The 24,707-nt window shown below is 48.7% G+C and overlaps 1 protein-coding gene across 1 annotated transcript in view; it reads left to right on the top strand.

Moving 5' to 3' along the window:
• LOC131215369 (protein O-mannosyl-transferase Tmtc3-like) overlaps positions 1-24,707 on the top strand; it is a 151,293-nt gene that overhangs the window by 116,489 nt on the left and 10,097 nt on the right. The window contains exons 8-11 of the mRNA XM_058209757.1: positions 14,862-15,614; positions 15,684-15,870; positions 15,937-16,217; positions 16,283-16,650. Coding sequence (XP_058065740.1) covers positions 14,862-15,614; positions 15,684-15,870; positions 15,937-16,217; positions 16,283-16,650 — 1,589 coding nt within the window. The remainder of the gene's footprint in view (positions 1-14,861; positions 15,615-15,683; positions 15,871-15,936; positions 16,218-16,282; positions 16,651-24,707) is intronic.

The following is a 24,707-nucleotide window of genomic DNA, read 5'->3' as shown; positions in this document are numbered from 1 at the left end:
TAAGTTCTCGAGCAGCAGTCGAATTGATAGATTTCTGTGGAAAATCCTCCAAAAACTTTCCAAACCCTGTGTCTGTGTCTGTGCCGTTTTGCGTCGCTGCTGCTGGTGGGCTACGAGGGAGGCCATTTCGCCTCCTGCGCGATATGATTCATTTTCCCATCCCGGGCGTCTTTTGCGGGGCATGCATTTTGGGTTTTCTCTGCAACGTCGGAACGGCGGTGGCCGCTTAAGACCGCATTCCGCATACCCGCCAGCAAATCGAACGGCGAACTCGCGTTCAGTTCGTTGATTTACATATAAAACGAAAACGATTTAAGGCGCAACCGGAGCGGAAAGGATGGCCGGAAAAAAGGCGGCATCCCCGCCTGGTGGCGAAGGATGTGAAGGAAGGCCTTCCCTTCTTTCAGGCAGCGCGAGGACAGAGGATTCCTTCGGGTAATCCGTTGGTTCGTTACAGCGAACCGCTGACGTCGCGCAGGAAGTCCGTCGTCAGGACTCCGGGCTCCACACGGGTCACGGAAGCGCGATATCCTTAATCCTTTCGAGGTGGTCGCGATCCGTGCCGCGCAAGCTGGGAGGCGGAGCCTCTCCCGCCGAACTACCCCAACCGCCCCAAAAACCCACAGTTTGCGGCATTATGAATCCTGGCTTGGCTTCCCGTTTCCGGTATCCGGTAGCCTGTGCCGGGTGAAGACATCGACAGGGTTCGATGGACACCCGCCCCGTCAGGAAATGGCTACGGATGACGGCTACGGTCCCCCGGAAGGGAAAGAAAAACGGAAGATCAGGACAGTTCCGGGCTCCGCGGGGGAAGGATCGCGGGTCGCCAAGGGGGTTGCCGCGTGGCGATTGGAGGATAATTTTTCGTGGCCACCGCAGAGCAAACGCATTCCACGGCGCGCTCGTTCCGCTCGAAAGCATCCGCAAGCCATCCCAGCCGACTCCTTTGGATCCTTTGGCAATCCTTTTCTTCTTCGGTTTCCGGTTTGGAGGAGGACCTTCTCCAAAAAAGAAAAGGGCAAGCTCAAGAAAAGCTCTTTCGATCGATTGCGGCAAACCCGCGCGCGTTATCCTTTTGCCCACCGAGAATGGTGGATTGTATCACATGTTTAAGAATTTCGTTCGCCCAACAAAAATGGCCACAACCTTCGAGCGTGTTACTGCTTAAAGCACGCGCCAAAAGGCCTACTTTTAAATGAGAAAAATAGTCCCTCACGTGGTGTCTTAACAATCCCAAAAACGGACCAAGTAATGGGCCACATCTCTCTCGGCCACCGGCACGGGATCGACGGCGCATCAGGCCGGAGTGATTCATTCGTTCTACTTTTGTGCACTCGCGTGTGCCCTCACTAATCTCGAGACGTTCCGGTTCCGTTTGCTTCTGCAAAGAGCCTTATCTTTGAATGTTGCGCCATTTATTTAGATTTACGAGTCAACGATAACTCAGCACGGCGCGCGGCCGGCACCGAGAATGGCATCGCGTCTTTTTCTTCGTCTTCGGCTCGGTTTGTGATTCTTCGCGAGTTCTGCCCGCATTCGGGGAGGGGCGCACCGCTGCGTCCATTTGTTTCTTCTTCTCGCCGCCCCAAATTCGACAAATCATCGTCGGTTTACTTCCATTTTCTTTCGAGTTTCGAGGGAACTTCCTTAGAGCCGACGGGGCGCCCGACAGACAGATGATGAAGTTTCGCGTTCGCATTCCAAGCGCGCCCCATTCGCGCGCCATGTATTAGTGGGCCCGGCGTCGGTTTTTGAGGCAAAATATTTTTACTTCACGTGGCCAGAGCCGCCGTCCATTAGTCGGAACTGCGTCATCTGAGTGGGTCTGAGGGGGTCCGGTGAGGTGAAACCGAAAAAAAAAACCCGGAGCTGACTTGTCCCGATGCGCGGCCCGAAGATTTATTACAAACGAAGGCAAATCTTCTACATTTCCAACCGCGCGCCAGGTTTACCATTTTTCAACCACTCCCACGTGCTCGTGCCTCATTTTCTGCCACCGAATTCGGAATGCTGCGCTCATTCCGTTGTTTTTTTTTTCTTTGCTCCTTCTGTTCCACGGCTGGCCGGGTAATAAGTGTAAGTGCAAAATCCCCAGCACGAGTGAACGGGACCCGCCAGAGTGTGACCGGAGGAGAACTCAACACTCACCCGACCTCGCGAAACCTCATCAATTTCGTTCCACCGTTCGACGTCTTGTGTTGAAGTCTTGGAATGTGTTGGTGTTTCCTATTGCTGCGAGTGTATTAACACGCTAGATACGCCGGACACACAGGCACCACGGGTTTTGCATTGTTTTTCAGCATTTCGCAGATACCGCGAAAGAAAGAAGTGAGAAGGAAAGCGGCTTAGCTGTTGCCCTAATTACTCCGAGCACCTATTTGTTGTTTCTTGCATTAGGCCTTTTTAATTAGAGGTTGTTCAATTGTTTTCAGCTATTTTTTGGCACTTTCTGCAAGATGATTGGCTTTTTTTTTCTTGCGTCTTTCATTGGTAAGGTATGTTTTGTTTTATTTTTTTTTTTCGTTCTTGTTATTGATTTGTATATTTTCTTCATTTGTTTAACATATTTTTCACCACACGTTTCTAGTAGTTACGACATTACTGGTAGCCTACTCATACATTGCCTAAACAGAAGTGTGAACAAAAGCTGTTTAGCTGTTGCCCTAATTATTCTCTCCGTTTATTTGCTGTTTCTTGAACTAGACCCTTTGTAATTAGTTATTGTTCATTTGTTTACAGCAGCGTTCATTTGTTATGCTTTCCATTGATTAGGTGTGTCTTTTTAAAAGTTTGCTTCATTTACGCTTCGTGCTTTTTATCGATTTGTATATTTTCACTTTCTTGGTTTTTTTAGCACGTTTCTTTTACATTTTCTTCACGTGTTTTTGCCAGTGTTTTAATGTTATCCGTCTGTTATGCTTGTTTCAGTTCACAATGTGCATTTATTTATTATATACTGTTATTTCGCATTGAATTAGGGTACGTTCCCAACGCTTAAAATAATGGCACCATTCAAAAACATCATAAACTAACAAACAGACACAGCACACTACCATCTGCCAAACAACTGCCACGAACCACAACCACTAGCCCAAAGTGCATATTTATTTCCGGCAATTTAAACCTAATCTGCGGTTCATTTTCACTTCATCCTTGCCACGGCCACGAAACCCGTTTGCCTAAGCCTAGGGCCCAGCGCGCCACATTCTGAACAATCTTCCACGTTGGTTCCAACGTACCAGGGCTACGCCGACCGGTGCTGCACTTTCGCCACACCGCCCCGACACCATTGCATAAATCTTTCCCAAATTCTCCACAAATAAATTTATGAAACACCGGCTCCTTGGCCAGCTGCAGCTTGCTGGCCACTCTCGCTACGGCTACGGCACGTGAATTGGGGTGAAGTGTGCGAAAAAGTTGCAGCACCCTCTTTCGCGTTTCTTTCTCACCCTCGTTCCCTCCGGGTGCCGGGTTCGGATCGGCCAATGTAAGCGAAGGGCGGTGAGATTGTATGAAAATAAGATTACATTATTGCGCGCCCGGATAGCCCGGACAACATCCGGCACTTGGGCACAAGATGATGCTGTTCGCAACACAAAATGGAAAAATGTTTTTATCTTTTGTTTTCTGATTTCTGCGCGAACAAAGTTACACGACAAACTTGCCCTACTTTTAGTTAGTGCCCAGTGTCCTACCTGACATTCGATAACCGTTCATCCTGGTGACGTCACACCCGGCCCAGGTGTTGGTTGGAAATAAATTTCTGTAAACTAAATAAAAAATTTGAATTTCCGGATCTTGCTTCTGCCAGTGTCGAGCGTGTCTAGACGACGGAACCATTGTCTCCGGATGTCGCCGGCCCCCCGACACTTCCCGGAATGTTAAGTGTTCCTTCCTCCGTCGCACCAGCAACACCACCGTGCCCATCGCCTATACAAATGGCACCACTGGGACCGGCCGGTGCTCTGGCCGAATTGGACCGACACCGTACTCTGCTGCTCCGTACTACGTCATCGCCGGTATGTGAATCAATACCCGGCCCCGGCGCCCACTGGCCACTCTGGGGATTATGGCTCACACCCCGGCGTGCAATTCCATCTCCATTTGCATCGCACCCCACACAGAGGGAAGCTGAAGAAACAGAAAAAAATGAAACCCGGCCCGCTCTGTGCGGTGGTCATGCTGGGCCGGCCGGGATTAGTGGTCCGGGCGTGGAGGCATACAAGTTCTCATTTCACGTTCCATACGTCGGTTTTTTTCTGTCACCGCCATTTTGTGACACACCTTGGCCGCGGGGCCCAGCGGTGAATATTGGACACACAGAGCACCGTAATAGGATTGTGATGCAAGAATAATAATGCCCCAAGGCCCCACCGGGCGGCAGCAGTAGTTGGGCGAGCTCCCTTTGGTGTGCTGGCCGCGGGTGGGGAGCGGGGTCCGACCTAATCCCGAACCCGAACACATGAAGTTGGGCCTCTTTCATGTTGCGCCTGCGGTACAGATTGGATCGCCGCTGTTGGATGCCTGCAGAGTGTTCCCTTCATTCCCGTGCGGTGGCCGGATTTTGTTTTAATGTTTGTTCAACGTAAACCAAAACCCCACGGGTTCCGGGAAAACCCCGTTTTTCTTTTTGTTTGATCACGGACATTCGAATGCTTTAAAGAGTTGTCTGCTGGTTTGCGTGGATGTGATAGTTCTTTTTCGGCTCTAGTATCTTTTACTCTACTATTTTACTTGTGTATCCTTTTGATTTATTTTTGTTCACTATGTTACTAAGTTATGAATATGTTCACTAACATTAATTTCGTTTGTTCCTTCGATTCTGACGTTTCTTTTCTGTTTTGTGCAGATATTATTTTTTGTACGACTCTTTTTACTACACTTTACAAATATTTCCTATCTTTTTTATTTATTTTCCTTTTTGTTCTTTCTATCAGTGGCATTGTTCAAAAGTCAGCACTAATCTTTTTCCGCGTTTAATTTAAAACCTTCGGCACCGGTCGATGCGACGCTTTAATCTAACGGTTTAATGCGAGATCCTCCCTATGGTTCTTCGGCCACTGCCCAGTCAGCTAAAGTGGATAAGCATAATTTAAGACATTTCCACCGAGCTGGTGGCCCCTAGATCCCGCTGCTAAGCGCCTAGCCATTAAGAGGATCCACCCCGGGGGACAGCGAGCGAATCAACACACACTTTTGATGACGGATCTAGACGGCAATAGCCGTTACTCATTTACTATGACCCAAATCCCGAGGTGCGTTTTCGGGAGCGTACGACGGTACGTAATGTTCCGTACGAACACCGCTGCAGCCGGTTGGATTAGGACGATGTGGTGGTGGTCGGGCTCAAGCTTATGGGTCGGCATCCGGTTCCGGGCTTCGTTACGGTGCTTCATTGTCATTGGAAATTACGCTCTCCCGGTCTGTGCGGCGGGACAACGCGCTACCCGCAGAACAAATCCTCGCGAGTGCCCCGAGAGTGTTGGTGGGATAAGGTCTAAATTTATTGCAAACCCGGCGAACCCGCTGGTTTTGGTGGGACCTTGGCGGGCACGTGCGGCACACTACGAACGCCAGCCACAATTTAAATTGCACCCGAAACGACACGGACCCATTTCGATTTCGCTCCAACCGTGGCCGTGCCAGAGTCCGGGAGAGCTCTCGTTCGCCTTCCACCTGATTGCCGAACCGACCCACTGTTGCTGAGTCGCAGCGAAAGTTTCTGGCCAAACGAACGGCCCCCGTTCGGTGTGACCCCGTTTTCCAATTTGTCCTCCGGTGGTAGATGAGATGTGGTAAGCTGCGGGCACCGAAAGTTGGAACAATATTATCGCCCTTCACCCAAGCCGGTACCAGGGCCCCGGGCCTATCGATGGCGCGGCCTCGACGGATGACGCTGATTCCTGGACCTCGACGTCTGAACTTTTCACCGCTCAGTGCATTTGCATCTGTGGCACGCGCATTTGCATTATTTGTAGAGCCAAACTCCAAGGTTCAGCTGTTTCTCGGTGTTGCTGTAGCGAGAAAGAGAGAGAGAGAGAGTCGGTCACAATGGTCAATTTACTTTGGTTGCTACATTTCAGACTTCATCACCGATGCAGGTGGAAGTAATGGTTTTCGGGAGGTAGAGCTTTGCTTTGCGTTGTTTTGTTCATTTTAGTTCTTTAATTTGTCTTGTTTTATTTCCTTTTGCCGTGTTATTAATTTTATCTAATTCATTTAATTGTTTGCTCATTTTACTTGTCTTGGTGGCTTTCTTGTTCTAACTAACTTTTTCATATCATGTTCATAATACCCAAGTTTTCGTTTCTACACGAGCACTTCCCAAAAGCTGCGATTTCCCCTTCGGACCGAATCGATCGGATCCAATGCCTTAATTTATTTGCTCGTCTCACGAACTCACCGATGGCTAATCAAACCAGAAGCGGGCTGTAGCGGCCTTAGGCCGGTCTCGTCTGCCCTTAGACCGGTGCGATGCCTGAACCATGAACGATTTGGCCACCCTGCGGAAAACCATTGTCTCCCCGAGTCAGAGCAAGCTTCATTCACATTCGCAACACAAGTCTCTGCCGGAACCACTGTTTCGGTCGTGCATAGCAATAGAATCAACAGCCGAGCCTCCGAGGCTGGCGCGCAGGGGATGTGTTTGCCTTTCGTGGAAAACCCGCTCGCGCTTAGAACTAATAAATGGTTGGCCAGACTGGCTGGCCTGGTGCCGAACAACAATGCTGCAAAACTAATATACCGTTGTGCTCGCTTGCGCCCGTAATGCTAATGTTCACCCTAGCGCGCTTTGTGCGCTTTATTTGTGGAAATGGCCACACGAACATGCACGTTCTAAGGAAGGGACTATGCCTTCGGAACACACTTCGTACGAGGCCGGCAGCTTTTGGACATGGCCGCATATCTGCGCAGCGAAATATTGTTTAATGTTACCTGCAAAGTGTACTGCATATATGGAGTCTTCTTCAAATTTCGGGAAGACGTTAGTTTGGTTAAGGTTTTTTATACAAAACAAGCAACACAGGCGAACTTTCGATTCGATTTGAAAATTTTCCGAAAAATCGATTTGAAATTCATTTATAAAAAGAAAAAATACTGATAGTGTTTGTAATATTGTATTTTCTTCAAAATGCAGCTCTCATTCAATTAAATCTTTGACTTAATACTTCTTATGGTGATGCTCGAACACAAAATATTTCACGAAATGATTGGATGAAAAATGGATTCTGGTCAATCAAAATTAAGTCCAAGATATCGATTAACTCATGTAAATAACATTTCTGCTCTTTTAGGAAGCATTCATACATATGAGAAGTCTTAGCCATAAATATTTTTAAAACAATCCAAGTTCCATCGCGCTCAGATAATATTGTCTAACAGCGCGGTTCTCTCATGCGGTCCTTTCCACAGCCTTCAGATATTATAATATTAATTGTTCAAGCTTCATCACATGTTCTCAATCTAGTAGGCTGCTCTTCTGTGCATTGTGGTGGATAGTCTAAAACCCTTATATCTTGGAAGTACTACATGAGCTACTTGTGCCTTGTGGATTGATGCATTATCTTGTTGTAGAGTGGAATCTTGTGCTAGCAGGTTTTGTAAGCTCTCTGGTCAACAAAGCCGACAACAACATCAGTCCGAACAAGAACTCATCAGTTTGGAGCACCTTATCCCAGAAAAAGGAAGGTTTCAAAGTATGACTGGTAAAGGGCCTTTCTTTCGAATAGCCTTAATTAGGACTTCGGAAACTGTTGGAAACAAAGCTCGATTTGCCTGCATCATAGAGACTACTCTTTGGATGACATGTACAGAAGGGACTTCTATCAGTTTTGATTGACGGTTTTGTTGAATATTTTTGGCAGATAGTTGTAGTAGGCCGATAGTTTGTAGTTGGGATGCGAACGATGGTATCCCTTTATCAACTTGTTTGGAGTCGATTTTGTCATCTTAAAGAACCAAAATAATGTCCTGGGAATTCTTCATTGAGCGTTTCTCACCTATAATTCTTCAATTTTGTACACCAAAACATTTACAACAATACACGCCATTACTAGACATAATTAGGTAAATCTCCTTCAATCTTCGAACCGTAATATTGCTCTTAGAACCTTCAACTAACATTCGACATCTTAAAAGTGCGATTCAAGCAAAAGATGTACACATATTAATGTTCATATGATTAAATTTATTTGCCCAATGTCTATTGCTATCAAAAAAATCTCTCATTTATGGTTGTTCAGCGAGCATCCAGAGCGTGGTAGTGCCAGTATTTGCGCTCGGACTGACCCCATCTGCTCGAGCGGCGCAATGTATACCGCGAAGCACCTTGTCTCACTCGACCGGATGTCGGATATTCGCCATCGGCCTTCCATGAATTTTCCCTCCGACTTATGGAGGACCAAAAGACCGCAGCGACTATCTGGGTGCCTTATACCTCAAGAGGAAGCACCTTCCCGGTCGTTATTTCTATGAAGAGCGCAGAATTATTTCTTGGGCCTCCCACCGAACCGAAATCCGGTTGAGGGGAGTTTGGCCACAGCATTCGATCTGGTTGCAAGTTATGACGACCGGAGTGTCTACCGCGGAGAGGATTGCCGTAAATCATCATCATCATCATCGTCGTCGTCGTTGTTAGGGCCGTTGCTTCGGTGCGCGTTTTCCGCACACTTGCCGTGGCTGGTGTTTGGCCCAAAACAAAAGCAGTCGCGGGGTGGGGGACGGAGGACGGAAACAGGATTCCGGTGGAAGGAAATATGGTTCCGGTTGTATCCTCATTATCGTTGCCATTATCGAGATTTACTCTCCCCGGGGGCAAGCGTGTGGCGCCGGCTGTCAGCGGCTTCTTCGATGTTCGAATCGATCTGATCGATCGATCGATTTCACTTCCGGTTTCCGGTGCACGTCATCGATTACACTGACGTCCCACGCCTGTCCCCACCTCGCCTTTTCATCGCCTTCCAACCCCCTTCTGGGCAGAGTTTTTAATCAAAAATTTCCGCTCGATAATCGTCGTTCGGGACGATTCCCGAGAGAGAGAGGGCTCGATGGCGCATCTTGAGGAGTGTCCTTGGAGTGCGTCCTGTTTTTTTGGGACGGATTTTTTGTTCTTAGTAAAACCGTAAGAGAACGGAGCATCGAGTAGCGGAAAGCGGAGATCCTCCAATTATCCCGTGACAGTGAGCGCCATGGCATCGAATATTCATTCATTCGTCGTCTTCCAGGTCTTCCGGGTCCGCTGTCATTGACAGGAAAAACAACGCCGGCCGGCCGTGCGTGCTTGGGGAGGAGTAGAGAATTTAATTAAAGCAATCGTTTATTTTCTCATCGAACCTTCGATACGGCCGCTGCCCAATTCCTCTTCCCGATCGTCGAACAAGGCACAGACGTCCTTTTCGACGTCCGCTTTACGCTCCCCAGTCTGTTGCCTTCCGGGGCTTAACTTCCTGGATTGTAATCATTATCTGCGTGTAATCTATCAGGTATCTACCTTGGGGGAGGGAGCAATCGATTCCAACCCCCCCATTCGCGGGCGTTACTTCTTCGCGATTCGTGCGCCGACAGCAACAAAGATTGACGTGGCTGGCCTTTTGCGACGTTACATCGTGACAGGCAGGCAGGGCCTCAGTCACTCAGTCAGAGTTAGTCAGCCCAACGAGACTTTGCAGTTCACTCAAGTCGCCACTTACGCTTCTTGAGCTTCTTTACCCGCCGGACTCCGCCGACCGAGCTCAGCATCGTGGCGCGGGCGCCCGTTGCATAATTAAGTGACGTAAATTGAATCCGATACCGGCGGAGAGTTGAAGCGCCCGCGAATCGTCTGGCGAGGGGGAGCTGTCCGTTAACCGGTGCGCCAGACAGTTGTTTTAAAATATTCAAGACTGAAATGTTGCTCTCAAAATAGTGCGCGGTGCAAAATAAATCATAAATCTTCCATTTTCATTGATTTTAATGTTTGATGGCATTTCGACATTTCGACGAGCCGGGGCTGCCATTTTGCTGGGCTCGATTTGTTTTCTTTTATTGCGTTTTAATCACAGCCCCCGCCGGGGGGGTCGATTATTTTGTGGAACGTTCGGTGTGCTCCAGATGGGGAATCGTCGCTGAACGCCGCGGGAACATCTTCTTGATGCGTCTGTGGCTGTGGCCATCGAGCTATCATGGGGAGGCTAAACAAAATTAGCACAAGTCAATTGTAGCTCAGTAACGTTCAATTATTTGTAGTTCAATTTTGATTCCACAATGATTTTTAAATTGTATAAGCAGAGTGAAAATTTTGTAGAAAACTTCCTCTATGTGGCCACTCGATACTTTGCCTGTATCCGGCGTTTAGATATCTTGGCCTTCGTTTGCAGTTGGCAATGGAAAACAAAACGAGTAAACACACAAAATCGACTCTGTTTCATGAGCTCCGTTGGGTTTGGTGGTACCGAAGAAGCAAACAGCGGCCGTTCTTCGATCTCGAGTAGTTTTCGAGCAATGTTCGAGCAGTTTCGCCTAAAGTGCATTATCAGGAAAAATACATCCTGACTTCCGTCCTTCCCCGTTCCGTCCTCCTTGTGCGCTTCGTGTAATGGCAAAGTTTAGTCACAACTTCGAGTATAGGGACCGCCATCGCTCCGATATTGGTCATTGCCACAAGTCCACAGGCTTTCTCGCTGTTACAGAACTTTCCTTTGTCAGTTAATCCCTTTTTCGCACTGGCCCTTAAACAAGGGTGGACGGCATAGTCCTTGAACGAGGGCAATTACATTATCCAGTTCAATTACTCGTTATCAAGCTCATACATTTTTCAGCACACGGACAACAGCCAAATCTAATTGCCTGGACGGATTATTCGCCAGCTCTCCTCGCTCCATTGCTCATCTGCTGGAGTGCCTTGTTGAGATGAGTGGTCGAGGCACGTGCTCAGATGTTGAGCAATTAATAAGAAAAAGCGAGTTCATCGGTGTGTTTGGTGTGCAGTGAAGTGCTGGACGGTGCCGTAATGCACTTATCTAATCCTTAGAATCGAAATGGGAAACCTATCAAACATCCATGCAAACATATTCATCTCTTTGGTTTTATTTTATTGGATCATAACTTGACTTTAATTTATTAAATTACTTAACCAATTTGTTAGTTTAAAAAATATTTTATCTCTAGCAATCACACCAGTTACTTTGAAGTCCAGTTTAATTTTCTTTGTTGAAGAACAATCCTTTCCACTTTCATTTCCCTGTTATCTGTATGGCTTCCCCATTAAACCGATTTATGAAAAACGGCTCATCCTGAGCTGTGTACTTAAGCAAAAGCTTCATCCGTTTGATCTGTTTATTTACCTCGGCCCGATCTGGGAGGTCCCCGGAAAGACAAGCAGCATAGCAGAACTCGACATCGCCACCGCCGGGAAGGATTGCACAAATTTATTATCATCGCTATAAGTTGCGCTTAAGATTTTCACAATCAACCCCGCGTTCCAGCAAAACAACACCCTCTCCCCTCCGGGCCGTATTGTGGCGAGTGCACTGGGGCAGCACTCTAGTGTCTAGTTTACATTATCCCACTGCTGACGACAGAGTTTAAATAAATTGTTTGCTGACGCGGGCGCGCTTGGGTCCTCGCTCGCTGCCTCTCTCTCTCTCTCGCCCACCAACGGAGCGCAAATTGATGTGCCTGGAAGGACATGGCTGAACGTGGCGGGCGATGACAGATGAAGCGCGCTGTAAAAAAGGGCACCAGGGCGCAGCACAAAAACACACAAACCCTCTCTCGCTCTCTCTCTCTCTCTCTGGCAGAGTTCAAACCTCACGCGCTGGTGTTGAAACAGAAACGAATCAACATCAAGCCAACAACATCTCCAACTCGTCCAACTCTTGGCGCGCGTCCGTCAGAAGGAATGCAAATTACTCGTTTAAATAATTTCCACCGCGTCCCGCGCGAGGTCCATGGTTTATTTTAGTTCGGTCCATGTTTTTCCGCCGGGGTGTGCGCACGGACCCGGTGATCGGTCAACATGCTCTGGGGTGCCCGCAACAGCAGCACCGCCATTGTTTTCTGCGCTTGAAACGTGAAGGTTTACAAATGGGCGCGCGGTGAACCCACAAAAACCGTGCGCCGGACATTTCCCGGGAAGGCGACGACGAGAATAATCTAAAAGTGTCGTGGGATTTTTTTTAATCAATTATGACTTGTGTGTCTCGTTCGTTCCCATTCCGGCTGGCAGCCTCACTTAACCGGGATGCCAAGCGATGCCAGCGATCCGGTTCAATTACATTCACACAGCGCGAACTGGCCACTGGAGTTTACAAGCCACCAGGCGTCTCCATTACCGGGCGCCTCCACTGCACTGCGCGGGATGCGCTTCTGCGGCCCATTCCTTTTATGTCCACGCCGTATTTGTTGATTTAAAAAATAACAATTATTGCAGCACTTTCCTTTGTTGGGTTTCGCTCCTCTCGCGGTTTTGTTTTATAATTAAATTTTGTGTTAGTGCGTCGGGTCGCATATTTTCGCGGCAGAGGGATTTTGCTATCGTCCTGTTTTGCCATTTTACATGTTTTCCACGTTGTTTTGTACACTTTTGTGCGTTCGTGGGTTTAATTTGCTGCCACAAAGGGAAGTTGGCGAAGTGTAAAAAATTAATGCATCCAACGGTGCGCTGTGCGGTGTGCTCTCGAACCGAACAGACAATGCCCCGCCATTCAGACAAACAGCGTGAGCGTTAAGAGTCAGAGCCACCGCACAAACAATGCGGCAAAACTACACAATTCGATGCGCGAGCTTTTGTAGTTCACACGGAAAATAAAGCACAAAAGGCGCGTCGAGTAGCGTTTAGCCGGCATTCGCGCGAACCTACAATCCGGGCGGGCAACCAGCCAGAGGGAGCCGGAAACATTAGCATGCGGAGCATCGCTGGGAGAAAAGCTGGGAGAAGGTGTGCACATCAAATTATCTCTCATTTGCCGGCGAGATGGAGGGTAATTTACTTGACTAAATCTGCACTTTGAATGTGAACCAATTAATGATCTCGACTAGTTGTGCAATAAAATTCTAAACCAACAAAAGTATTGATTGAAAAATTCCACAAGTCGTCCTAAAGTCGTCATTCCCTTCATGTTCGCAATAGAACAAACAATAGAACATGAAGAGCCCCAACTTGGGGATTCTATTTACAGATCACGAAAAAATGAAATGCAAAAATGAATGAATGAAAAATGAAAATGAGAATGAATTTAAAGTCCCGCCTGGAGCTGATGTCGCTCCAGGCGGACTGCAGGCCTACTAAACGATCTTAACACTTCGACGTTCGTTTCCGCCATGATCCTCGAATCAACTTCTGACTACCGACTACCGACTAACGACTGCTGACTCTTGACTACGCTCTTTATTTCTCCTTTCTTGTTTACAGTCAGATGCCGATACCGCGGCTCTCACGTACCAACGAACTCTATTTCAGCGATAACGTATGCTTTAGTTACAAATGCCCTTATTTGGCCTGAAATTTGAGATGCCTTGGCCGCGTCGCCGGAATGCTGTCAATCAAAACTTTATCACGCGAACAAACTCGTTACTCGTCTTTGCTATACTATTTGGTTGCGCGTACATCTGGTTCATCTAGCCCTTCGACTCATTCCCTTCTGTTGATTTCTTCAAGAACAAGCCAATTTGATATTCGGTCCCTTCCGGTCTCTTTTGCCGTATAATTTGGATTGCAACCTGCTGCATCAATTGAGTGCGTTGCATTTTATCGCCCTTGTACCCTTTGGCTCTATGCGCGCTGAGGCAAACTCGCTAGCTGATAACATGTTCCGATAGCAAGACGATCTTATGACCGGATGTTATGTAATTCTGGTTTGGGTCACATGTTGATAGTGGGTCCGCCTTTCATGGCTGGATAAAATTTCGTGGCTTGCGCTGGCCTTGGTCTCTTCAGAACCAATGGTATTAGTCAACACTAACTGGAGGCTCATTTGTTGTTTGATGAAGTACAGAGGATTCTGCAACTTTCTCGGCAACATTTAAAGCTTTTTCGAAAGGAAAAAATGGAAATTCGAATGTTTGGTTTGAATCGTCACTATGGATGAGGCTTGCGTCTATCACCATGATCCTGAATCGAAACAAGAGCCTAAGGAGTGGTGTGGATTAATGTTAAACTACCATTGTTGTAATGTTTTAGACCAACTGAAGGAGAAAACTCGTGAAAAAAGGACCCGAATTGCAGAACAAAAAATTCGATTTTCTTCACCAGATATGGGCCACATAACGACTTCCATCTGTTTCCAGACCCAACCAAAATCATGCTTGGAAAGTGTTTTTCATCAAATGTTGAGGTCCTAACAGCTGTGGAAACGCTTTTTTCCGTCCCTTCCCGATAATCACTTCAGAGATGGAATTCATACATTGGAGTATCGTTGGAACAAGTGTGTTGATGAACAAGAAACCATACTGAATAATAAAGTGTATTTCAAACGATAAAACTGTTATTTTTTTTATCCAAACCCAAAACTCATTGAGCCAGCATGTTACAAATAAGACACGCCCTGGCCACGTTATTCAAAACTGCAAGCTATATTTTGCTCCTTGAGTTGTGCTGAGATGGTAAAAATGCTCCGAGATCCCGGGCACCCAGCAAACGTTGGCACAGCAAAACCGAGCTTTGGCCGCTGAATCACAGCGTCGCAAACTCTGCTGAATATTATAAGCAATTCGAATAAGCAAAACTATACGGGTATGCTACTGCGATTGGTTGATATGTGTGAGTCTTATTAAGAAGCGGAAAACCAACTTGAGGCTGATTGCGAAGAGACAAAATTTATTGCAACTTCAACACGAAAAAATGTAGTTTACTCAACCCATTTTCTTCTTCTCCCTTCCTACAGGGCCTGGCCTTCATGATACTGCCGTTCCTGCCGGCGTCGAACCTGTTCTTCCCGGTCGGGTTCGTCATCGCCGAGCGCGTTCTCTACATGCCCTCGATGGGCTTCTGTCTGCTGGTGGCGTACGGTGTCCACATCCTGTCCGAGTGCTGGTCGCGCAAGCTGACCTGGTGCTGCCTCGGGTTCCTGCTGCTGACGCACTCGATCAAAACGTACAACCGGAACGCCGACTGGGAGTCGGAGTACTCGATCTTCATGTCCGGCCTGAAGGTGAACCAGCGGAACGCGAAGCTGTTCAACAACGTCGGGCACGCGCTCGAGAGCGAGGGCAGCTTCGAGGAGGCGCTCCAGTTCTTCCACAAGGCCGTCAGCGTGCAGGAGGACGACGTCGGGGCGCACATCAACGTGGGCCGCACCTACAACCACCTGAAGATGTTCAAGGAGGCGGAGATGGCGTACCTGAAGGCGAAGTCCCTGCTGCCGAAGGCGAAGCCGGGCGAGTCGTACCAGGCGCGCATCGCGCCGAACCACCTGAACGTGTTCCTCAACCTGGCCAACCTGATCTCGAAGAACGCCACCCGGCTGGAGGAGGCCGACCTGCTGTACCGGCAGGCGATCAGCATGCGGTCGGACTACACGCAGGCGTACATCAACCGGGGCGACATCCTGATCAAGCTGAACCGCACCAAGGAGGCGCAGGAGGTGTACGAGCGGGCCCTCCTGTACGACAGTGCCAATCCGGACATTTACTACAACGTAAGTCCCGAGCGCCCTGCCTCGTTGGCCGCACCCGCTAACGTTTCCGTTTCTCTCACCCAACCACAGCTGGGGGTCGTGTTCCTCGAGCAAGGCAAAGCCTCCCAGGCCCTCGCGTACCTCGACAAAGCGCTCGAGTTCGATCCGGAGCACGAGCAGGCCCTACTCAACTCGGCCATCCTGCTGCAGGAACTGGGCCGGCCGGAGCTGCGGAAGATTGCCCGCGAACGTCTGCTGAAGCTGCTCGCTAAGGATGGTTCGTAGACCGGCCTGAATTGGTCCTTAAACCCTAACCCTAACGTTTGCATCTTCCCCTCGGCAGAGGCGAACGAACGGGTGCACTTCAACCTGGGCATGCTGGCGATGGACGATCGGAACACGGACGAGGCGGAAAGCTGGTTCCGGCGGGCGGTCCATCTGAAGCAGGATTTCCGCAGCGCCCTGTTCAACCTGGCGCTGCTACTCGCGGACGATCATCGGCCGCTTGAGGCCGCCCCGTTCCTGAACCAGCTCGTCAAGTACCACCCGGACCATATCAAGGGTCTCATCCTGCTCGGTGATATCTACATCAACAACATCAAGGATCTGGATGCAGCCGAAAACGTAGGTCCTCTCGGGTCGGGCACTGTCGGGACTGTGGATTAATTTCATCTTCCCGGTCGTTTCAGTGCTACAAACGCATCCTGCAGCTCGACCCGATCAACATCCAGGGTCTGCACAACCTGTGCGTGGTGTACGTCGAGCGGGGCAAGCTGGTGCAGGCCCAGGCCTGCCTGTCGCACGCCCACCAGCTGGCCCCGGGCGAGGACTACATCGGGCGGCACCTGCAGATCGTGCAGACGCGCATCGCCCGGTTACGCCAATCGCCGGACGGTGGCCGCGAGAAGGAGGTCGCCTTCGCGGAGTACGATCCGCGCGAGTTCGGCGGAAGCGCCGCCCTGCTGGCGGCCGAGAACGTTGACTTTCAGCCACTGCCACTCCAGCAGCGCAGCACTGTAAATAGTAGGGAACAGGAGGAGGGACCGCCGCCGGAGGCGTCAGCGTTCAGCAACGATAATAACATGAAAACAGCATTACCTCACGAGCAGCAGCCAGAGCAGCTGCTGCTGCCGCCAGCACCGGCGGTGACGGAACCGGGCCGGGTGCATCAAGCGGAAGACAGCCCGAGGGCGACCGGGGATCCGGTTTTTATCGAATCCGAAAGCAGCAGCGGCCCCAACAATCCTGCGACGCGCCCGGACAGGATCAGGCAGCTGAGGCGCGCCAGCAGCACGAAAGTGTCCGACGACGGGCACCATCATCCCCACCATCATCACCATCAGCAGCAGCAGCAGCAGCAGCAGCAGCAGCAGCAGCCGCATCCAGCAGCCCCCATCGGCCAAGACCTGGACGATCCGTCGTCCGGTATGTCATAGCATCAGATTCTGAATTATAAGTTAGATTGTTTCAAAATTAATTAAGCGAGCGTGAGCGTGACGGAAGGGGCGGCCGAGCCACCTTTCCTACCTTCCCGCGTCTACTACTGCTACTGAGAGACACACTGGACTGATCGAGCTGCGATGCGGTGGCGAGGGCGCGCGATGTTTGACTGATTTCTCGACTGATGAACGCTCCGAGAGCGTGCCACGAATCAGAACGGTGGACGAACCACCACGGAGTGGACTAAACACAAAAACGATGTAGGATTGTGGGATGGGACGCGGGTAGACCTTGAGTCCTTGTACAGACAGGCCGGGCCAGGCCAGGCGTCGCCCCGAAACTCTAGCTAATTGTACCATGTTAGAAATGGGTGTGCGAGTGTTTATGCGCGTGCTTTGTGTGTGCATGTACATTGTTAGGAGCGAACGAGAGAGAGAGAGAGAGAGAGAGAGAGCGCGAAAAAGTGGCAACCGAAACACAAAAAAACAAAAGAATATTTTCTATATACATACACACCACGGGTGGCGTGCGACGAGCGGTTATAGGTGGGCCTGGCCGGCCCTCGGTTGGTTGGTTGATTGGTTGGTTGACGATTAGCAAATGTTATTCACAGCGAGCAATGAGATGAGAGGTGTAGCTTTTTTGTTGTACAGATGGATCAAACGGATCGAAAACGATCGCGCCACAGAGAGGAAAGAGCAAATCTCGCAAAACAGAATTTTAGGATTTTTAAGGCCAATCAATGGGAACCGATTGTGATTGATAACAGCAAAACAGCAAAAAGGGAGAAAACCCCAAGTAAGGAGGCACGGGATCATGTGCGCTACGATCGGCTACGCTTAGCAGCGCTATCCGTTGGGCCGGACGAGGAATTAGCGAACGGAGGGGTCGATCGGGACGTATGTATAAATGGGGCAACTAATCGATTGATACAAACACAAACACAGAAACAGTCTCTTCCTTTCTTCCAAAAATCACTCTGATCACCCACACCCTGATAGCATGCCACATAAACACACCCACACAGACACACCTACCCCAGTAGAGATCCGATCTTAGAAGCGACCTCGTGAAGAAGGCTTACAGAGAAAGGCGCCCGGTTGCATACAGACACTCAGACTACGCGCCCAGGTTTTTTGTATGAAAACGTAAAAGGAGACAATTTTTGGGGCGTGAATTTGGCCTACCCTCACCCACGCACACACCGACCGCTTGGCGTGCGAAAGAGAAAATAATTAAAACTGATATTAAACGCCTGAGAGGATTTATGTATGCGCGGCCACGGAGCGATGCCTTGCCCCCGCTGTTCGTGCGATGTATGCGTGCCTGTGACGAGACGTGGTGCACGGCGGTGTGTCCGGTGGTCAAGTATAGCGGAAACCGGTTCCGGAAAATCAAGCCGGGACAATTAAAAAGGAGCAAAGGAGGAGTTGAAGCGGAGAATTAGTAGCAAACGTTAGCGCTCTAGAAATGGACAAGGCACTGGCAAGGCTAGCCAGACCGGGGGCGAAGGACAACCAAACAAATGAAACTCACGAATCGAATGCAGAGGCAGAGGAAAGAAGGAATGTGATCGTGACCTTAGCGGCAAAGGCAAAACTCTCTATACGCGCGGTGATGGGATGTGTTACTTAATTTACCCGCTTTACTCCTACGGTTAACCTTTCGGTTGTTCCTTTTCGAAGATGATTTGTGTGCTTTGTGGTGATTTGGGGAGCTTTCTGCTTTTCTTTACACCGCAACATTCCTTCCTCGGCATTTATACTTATTGAACGGTAGCCGTAAGTCAGTTTACTCATTTTACAACCGATAGTTTGATAAGTTTTAAGGCACTTTTTTTTAATTGCTCGTCCGTGTTTACCGCTGTAAGGATGTGTTTATTTTTACACAAAAAACTCTAGCCCCTAAGATGTGACTGTTCAGTTGACTTCGTACCCAGCCCCAGCCGGCGTCCGGCGTCCCCATCGTCCGCCGCGGATGGAGACGCCTGGTGGGTGTTAGTGAATACTTATTTGTCCTAAATAAAGTCCTCACTGAAACTGTATCCGGTTGTGTTTCACTCACGGTTAAAGTGTCATCTTTAATTCCAGGCACGGCTCGGCGGAGTGGCGTTTGTCTTCGGCAAGCAGTGTCCGAGCGACGGGTGCTCTCTACTAAAAGCATCTTTAGCGAGAGTCTTAATCCGCAATTGCACTCTAAGCCATTCCGGTGAGGCTGGGGGCCCCCCCACCAATGGGCCCGTTGACCGGTCTCCGGACCCGGTAATGTGATTGCATCAGTGCCGAAGGATATTTAATTTAATTTCACTTCCAATTTTCCGTCGGACGGTGCGACAACGTTTCATGGGGTCGGGTTCATCATACAAAACGAGCAGAAAAATGGACACCATAATCCTTTGCACGGGTCGATTGGGCTCGGGCTCCCGAATGTACTTAACCTTTTTCGACGACATTACATTAACGACGTTTAAGGGCGCTGGTTGGTTCCACCGGGTCCACACCCTAACTTTGTTGCATGTCTTCCAGTAGCCGCCGATGGAACGAGATTTTTTATTATAATGTTAGTGTCTTAACCGGATGTAAAATATTCCAATCAAAAATGTCGCATGCAGAACCCTTCGCTGGTCGTTGGGAAGAAGATTCTATTTTATTTATTTACTAGCTGAATTCTGCTAAAGTTTATGTTACGTTTGTATGGGAGGCCCCCGTCGCTGAAGGTGTCGAACTGTCCTGTATTCACTTTCCGCTGTCACAAAACTGTGCTGTGTAAAATTTCACGCGGTTCAGGTTCAGTAGTTTTGGATAAATAGCGGAACAGACGACGGACAGGCAAAGGTGCGTTCGCCTTAAAATCCACTCGAAGCTGAACCGGTTCCAGCGATATTTTCAATGGGGCACCAGGTTGTACTGCGGAGGTAGCCCAACTTCCTCTGATTAGGAAGAGATCTGCCTGCCCTCTATGCTCTCCGTCGAGATTAGTGCTGATCGCTGATTGGTGCGATGGGCGACGTTCTCTGAGAACTGATCTGCCAGGGTGACCAGATGAGATCGGCGAATAAAATTGATTGAATGCAAATAAGAAAGAGCTTTTACTTAAATATTTGGTTTTTCCAAAATTTGAAATATAGTTCCTCTAGTGAAATCTCGGTTTTTCACGCTTCGGAATTTTTCAAAAATTGGTAGCAATTGGCTTAGCTTCCATTTAAACGTTACATAAAATTTAGTATTTTTCGGGTTGCGTTAGAGCAAATCGAACCAAATTCTTCAGGTTGGAATTTTTGGAAAGAGGAAATGTTCTGGAGAATCTTTGAATCTTTTCTTAATTTGACAAAGAAGGGTCCTACACAAAATCTAGATAAATTTAAGCAATACTCGGATAGTTTTCAAGCAATTTGAGCCAAATTCAGCTGATGCGGATCCAACAAAGCAGCGGAAAGCAGCTTTGCCTTGGATCCAACGGGAAGCGAGAAGGGAAACCGATCGGATCGGATCGGACGGGTTGGTCGGTGACGTCCGAGGTCCTGTTTTCCCAAAACTCTAAGGGTTAAACCTGAAAGGGTTGCCATTACGGTCACCGTGTTTAACCGTCAGCCAATGGGTCGCTGGTAATGGCACCCAAAAAAACGAGCATACCCAATCCGTCGGCCATCCGTCCTTCCTGGCAGGGTGCATGTTTGGCGTGTATGCCCGCAGCGTGTACTGCCGACGTTCGCTCCCCCCAGGAATTGGTTTCGCAAACTAACAATTTATATTCCATCTCGTCGTTCCATTAGCGCTTCCGGTGCGAGCGCCCGTTGACCCAGGCCGTGACCACCCTGGGCGGCCGGAAGCCGCCTAGGAAGCACCTATCGGGAGCCGATCGTGTCAAATTTTCGCTGAGCTCGAGCAGCCCACCTGCACAGACGACAAACTTTTTCGGGACCCTCGCCCCCCGGGGGCCGCTGAGCGATGGTACCGCTGGGGGCCCTTCCGAGGCGGAAGACTCGGCGGGTCGGAGAACCGGAGAACATTATCATTACGCGTCTACAACTCCATCAGCGCCGGAACCACGAAGGCCACGGCTCGGATGCAAATGTGAAGAAATGGCACATTGGAAAGTTTTGCCCAGCACACCTCCGGGGATGTCCCTCGGGAAGGGACCTTTCGGTCGCTCGGCGGAAATCGCAGGGCCAGGACATTGCCGCGAAAGTAAAAATTACCACCGAACGATTATGATTATGGCGGACGCTGATGGCTGACGGTGTGCCCCAGTAATCCTCGGACGGTGGCGATGCCGATGTGATGATGTGGCGCAGGAAGATGACGGTGGGTGCTTTTAAAGGGCCGGCCAGAGACGGAGGAAGCCGAAAGTCGCAAAAGTAATCTCCACCACAGTGATGGCAGGCGTGATAGAACTACCATCATTACTGCAAACCCCACAGATGTGAGACTCACTCTCATCCGAACCCTAACTTCATGGCTCCGCTCGTTGACTTGCTTCAAGCCATGTGGATTCAGTTGACAACAAGTCTGAGACTTTCGATGCTCTAGACTCAACTAGAAAGTAGTTGATTCTGGTCGGTCACAGGTCCTAGTATTTTTAGAGTATTTTAGAATTGATGTGCCTCTCTTCTGCTGAGTTCTCTTGATGTGATTTGATTCCTTTGCTGTTGATAAAATAAAATTACTTCGGGAGATACGATAAGAATTAGAGCTAAACAATAAATCTTAACACACAGCCGTACACCAGGAGTATTTCCAAGATGTTTTGGAAACACCCTCCAGCGTGTTTTATTTTTCTGTCCCTTAAAGTTCCAATGCCGCCAGAACAACGAGCAATCGGTTGTCCGGCGTTATCGGCAAAGCCACACAAACCAGACCCGCTCGTTAAGCGCTTAGCACGGTGTCAGCGGTTTTCGTTCCCACAGTGACCACCAGTGTCCACTTGGCCGGAGCACCAAATTGCAGAATCTGCTAATGAGCTCAAATGTATTAAGAAGAAAATCGCTTCCTATCTTTTTTTAATTTGCACCACGACCTAATCCCAAGAATGACCACTGGGGTGGCCAAGGCTAGGTCCAATTGAGCAGCTCTGCCCACCACCCCCGGCAACCCCGATTATCAGTTCTGTTTCCCAAGGGACGAAGACGACAGTTCGAGAAAATGGAAAAAAAACAACTAACGGGTCGTGATGCGGTCTGTAAAAAAAAACGGTAAAAGTCGGTAACTTATTAGGCCAACAATCAACGTTGTTAAGCTGTGTCAGTTTTCACAAAACAAGAAACTCAATTTTCAATTAACACTAACAATCAATTGGAGGGTCTTTCGGGGTGAGATGCAAGAATGTTTCAGCTGTGCTGGATGGAGACAAAAATTGATTTAAATTATTATTACATCCTCCACCAACTGGGGTCTAACGATAGAAACACTTTTTATCGTTCGCTCAAGCTGCACGAACGAACGGCTCTCGATTCCGAACCGACGGACGGAATAAAACAAAACCACACCGCAAACGGGCTCTGACTTCTTGAGCCTCCTTCAAATATCCTGTGTTAAGCATTCCGTTGCCATGCCCCGAAGTTCCGGTGCGAACGGAACGTTCCGGAAATATCGTCACATTTCCGGTTCGTTTCGGCACAAACCCGGTGCTTTACGGGTTTGTGGAAGGCTTCTCGCACCCGAGAACCAACTCGCACGGCCACGGCCAAACCGAAAGGCACGCCACCGTAACGTACGCAAGTACGGCTTAGGCCAAGAACCGACTGCAAGGACACGCCATCTGTCGGAGGACACCCGGTGGCTCGTTACCGTTTTCGCCATTCCTGGAGCCTGAAGCTGGAGTGTCTAACGTCAGTACAGAGCCCGAAGCCCGGGGCCGAAAGATTGTTGCCCGAACGGACAGGAAAAAGGAAATGGTCATAATCGCACTCGTGTACATCCGATTTATGCGCCTACATTAAGACACTGGACGGAATCTGGAGCTTGGATCTTTAAGGCACGTTGTTTGCGCTGCCGATTTTATCCAATTACTTTTGTCATTAAATCATCATCAGTCATTGAATATGATTAATGCAGGATTGTTGGGTTAGTTTGTGGATTTTGTTTATTTTTTATAAGGTACATTTGTTTCCCCTTCTTGTCAAATAAATATATTGAATAATAATTACCTGTGATAGCTTGATTTTAATATCACCATTTTGTTTTCACCGTCATTTTACCTTAACAAACTTTCTAAAGTATTACTAAGTTGAATGTGAATTTCTGATGCGGTAAAATTGAGCATTGTGATGCCTTGAGCGTCACCACAAAAGTGTTGTTAACTATTCTTCGAAGTTCAATGAATACTTGACGATTGCTCGACTCGACTGCTCGACTGCTCGAATTCGAATTCGCGGACTGTTCGAAAAAATATCGCTACGACGAGGTCGCCACAGATATCTTTCCAGAAGTACAATCTACTGAATAAATTCACTATTTCAAAGTTTTAGACTTACTTAAATTTGTTGTTTGATTTAGAATTTAAAACAAATTGAAAATTTGATTAAGCCAATCTATAGTTTGTTTTAAAAGAATAAATTATGTTAACCATTAACTTCACGCAAACTCTCTTCGATTATAATTTTATCGTTTCAAACGAAGGCCACCATTCGAGCGCTCTTCGATCGTTCGTTTGCTGGAATTACGACGATGTACCAAATTTTTCATTAGTGAGACATCATATCGCTTACGCTTCCCAAGCGGCAACCCTTCCCGAGGCTGACTGATATGTTCCGTGGCCCATCGTGGGTCCTGATGATGGGCACAAATCAAATCAATTATCATACCACCATACGGCCTATGTATTCATTAACTTTGTACAGCGATTCATGACACATACCCATGCTACTCCGGAACTGTGTCGATTTTTGCGTGCGACACGTGACACGGACGAATACACGCCGTACGCTTGGGTGATTATTTTTCAACATTCCCCAAACGGGCGCTTGGCAAGGCAAGATGTTGCCGTGTGTGCCAACGGCACGGTATGGTGGAGAAAATTCAGTTGGAAAAACATCACCCGGCCTGTTTTGCCCGGTACACAATGTCCCCCCACCCCACGGAATCGAACCCAGTGTCTGGCAGTTCCGCAAGGACGCTAGCTAAACGAAGCGAATCCTTCCACCCGGTGCCCGCCCCCGGTCGCGTAACAGCATGTTTCTATGTGGACTCTCTTTCACTCCCGCCGGAAAAGGGCGTGACTCAGAATTCTTTCTACCTTCGCCCCGTTTTTGGGGAACTAAATCGAAATTCCGGCACCGTCGATGCTTATCAGAATCTCGGCTTCGGTTCACAATGCTTCAAGAGCCCGGCAAGGCCCGGCAACGATGAAGGTGCGCCACTCGATCCGCCAGCGCCCGACCACGATTTATGCGAAAAACGCAGCATGTTTTCGGGATGTCCGGGAAAATGCGTGTAACCGAAACACAAACAGCGGGTGGCCGGGAAATGTGAAGCACAAAGGCCTTTGTTTACTCAAACGACTACATTTTGCTACGCCAAATGAGCTGTGCAATGATTTTCTGATCAACTGCATGAAACAAAAGATATCAATTCGATGTTGGAACATTTGTTTTGTTGTATGTTGCTCAAGTCAAACAATTGGTTTGTTTTCGGTATATTCACATCTTGGAGTGACGGATTCATAAAGTTACTTTTG

Source organism: Anopheles bellator, chromosome 1 (genome assembly GCF_943735745.2).
Source record: "Anopheles bellator chromosome 1, idAnoBellAS_SP24_06.2, whole genome shotgun sequence".
In the NCBI taxonomy this organism is placed as follows: Eukaryota; Metazoa; Arthropoda; class Insecta; order Diptera; family Culicidae; genus Anopheles; species Anopheles bellator.
The sequence above is the reverse complement of the archived record's forward strand: the minus strand, read 5'-3'. Positions and strand labels throughout refer to the sequence as shown.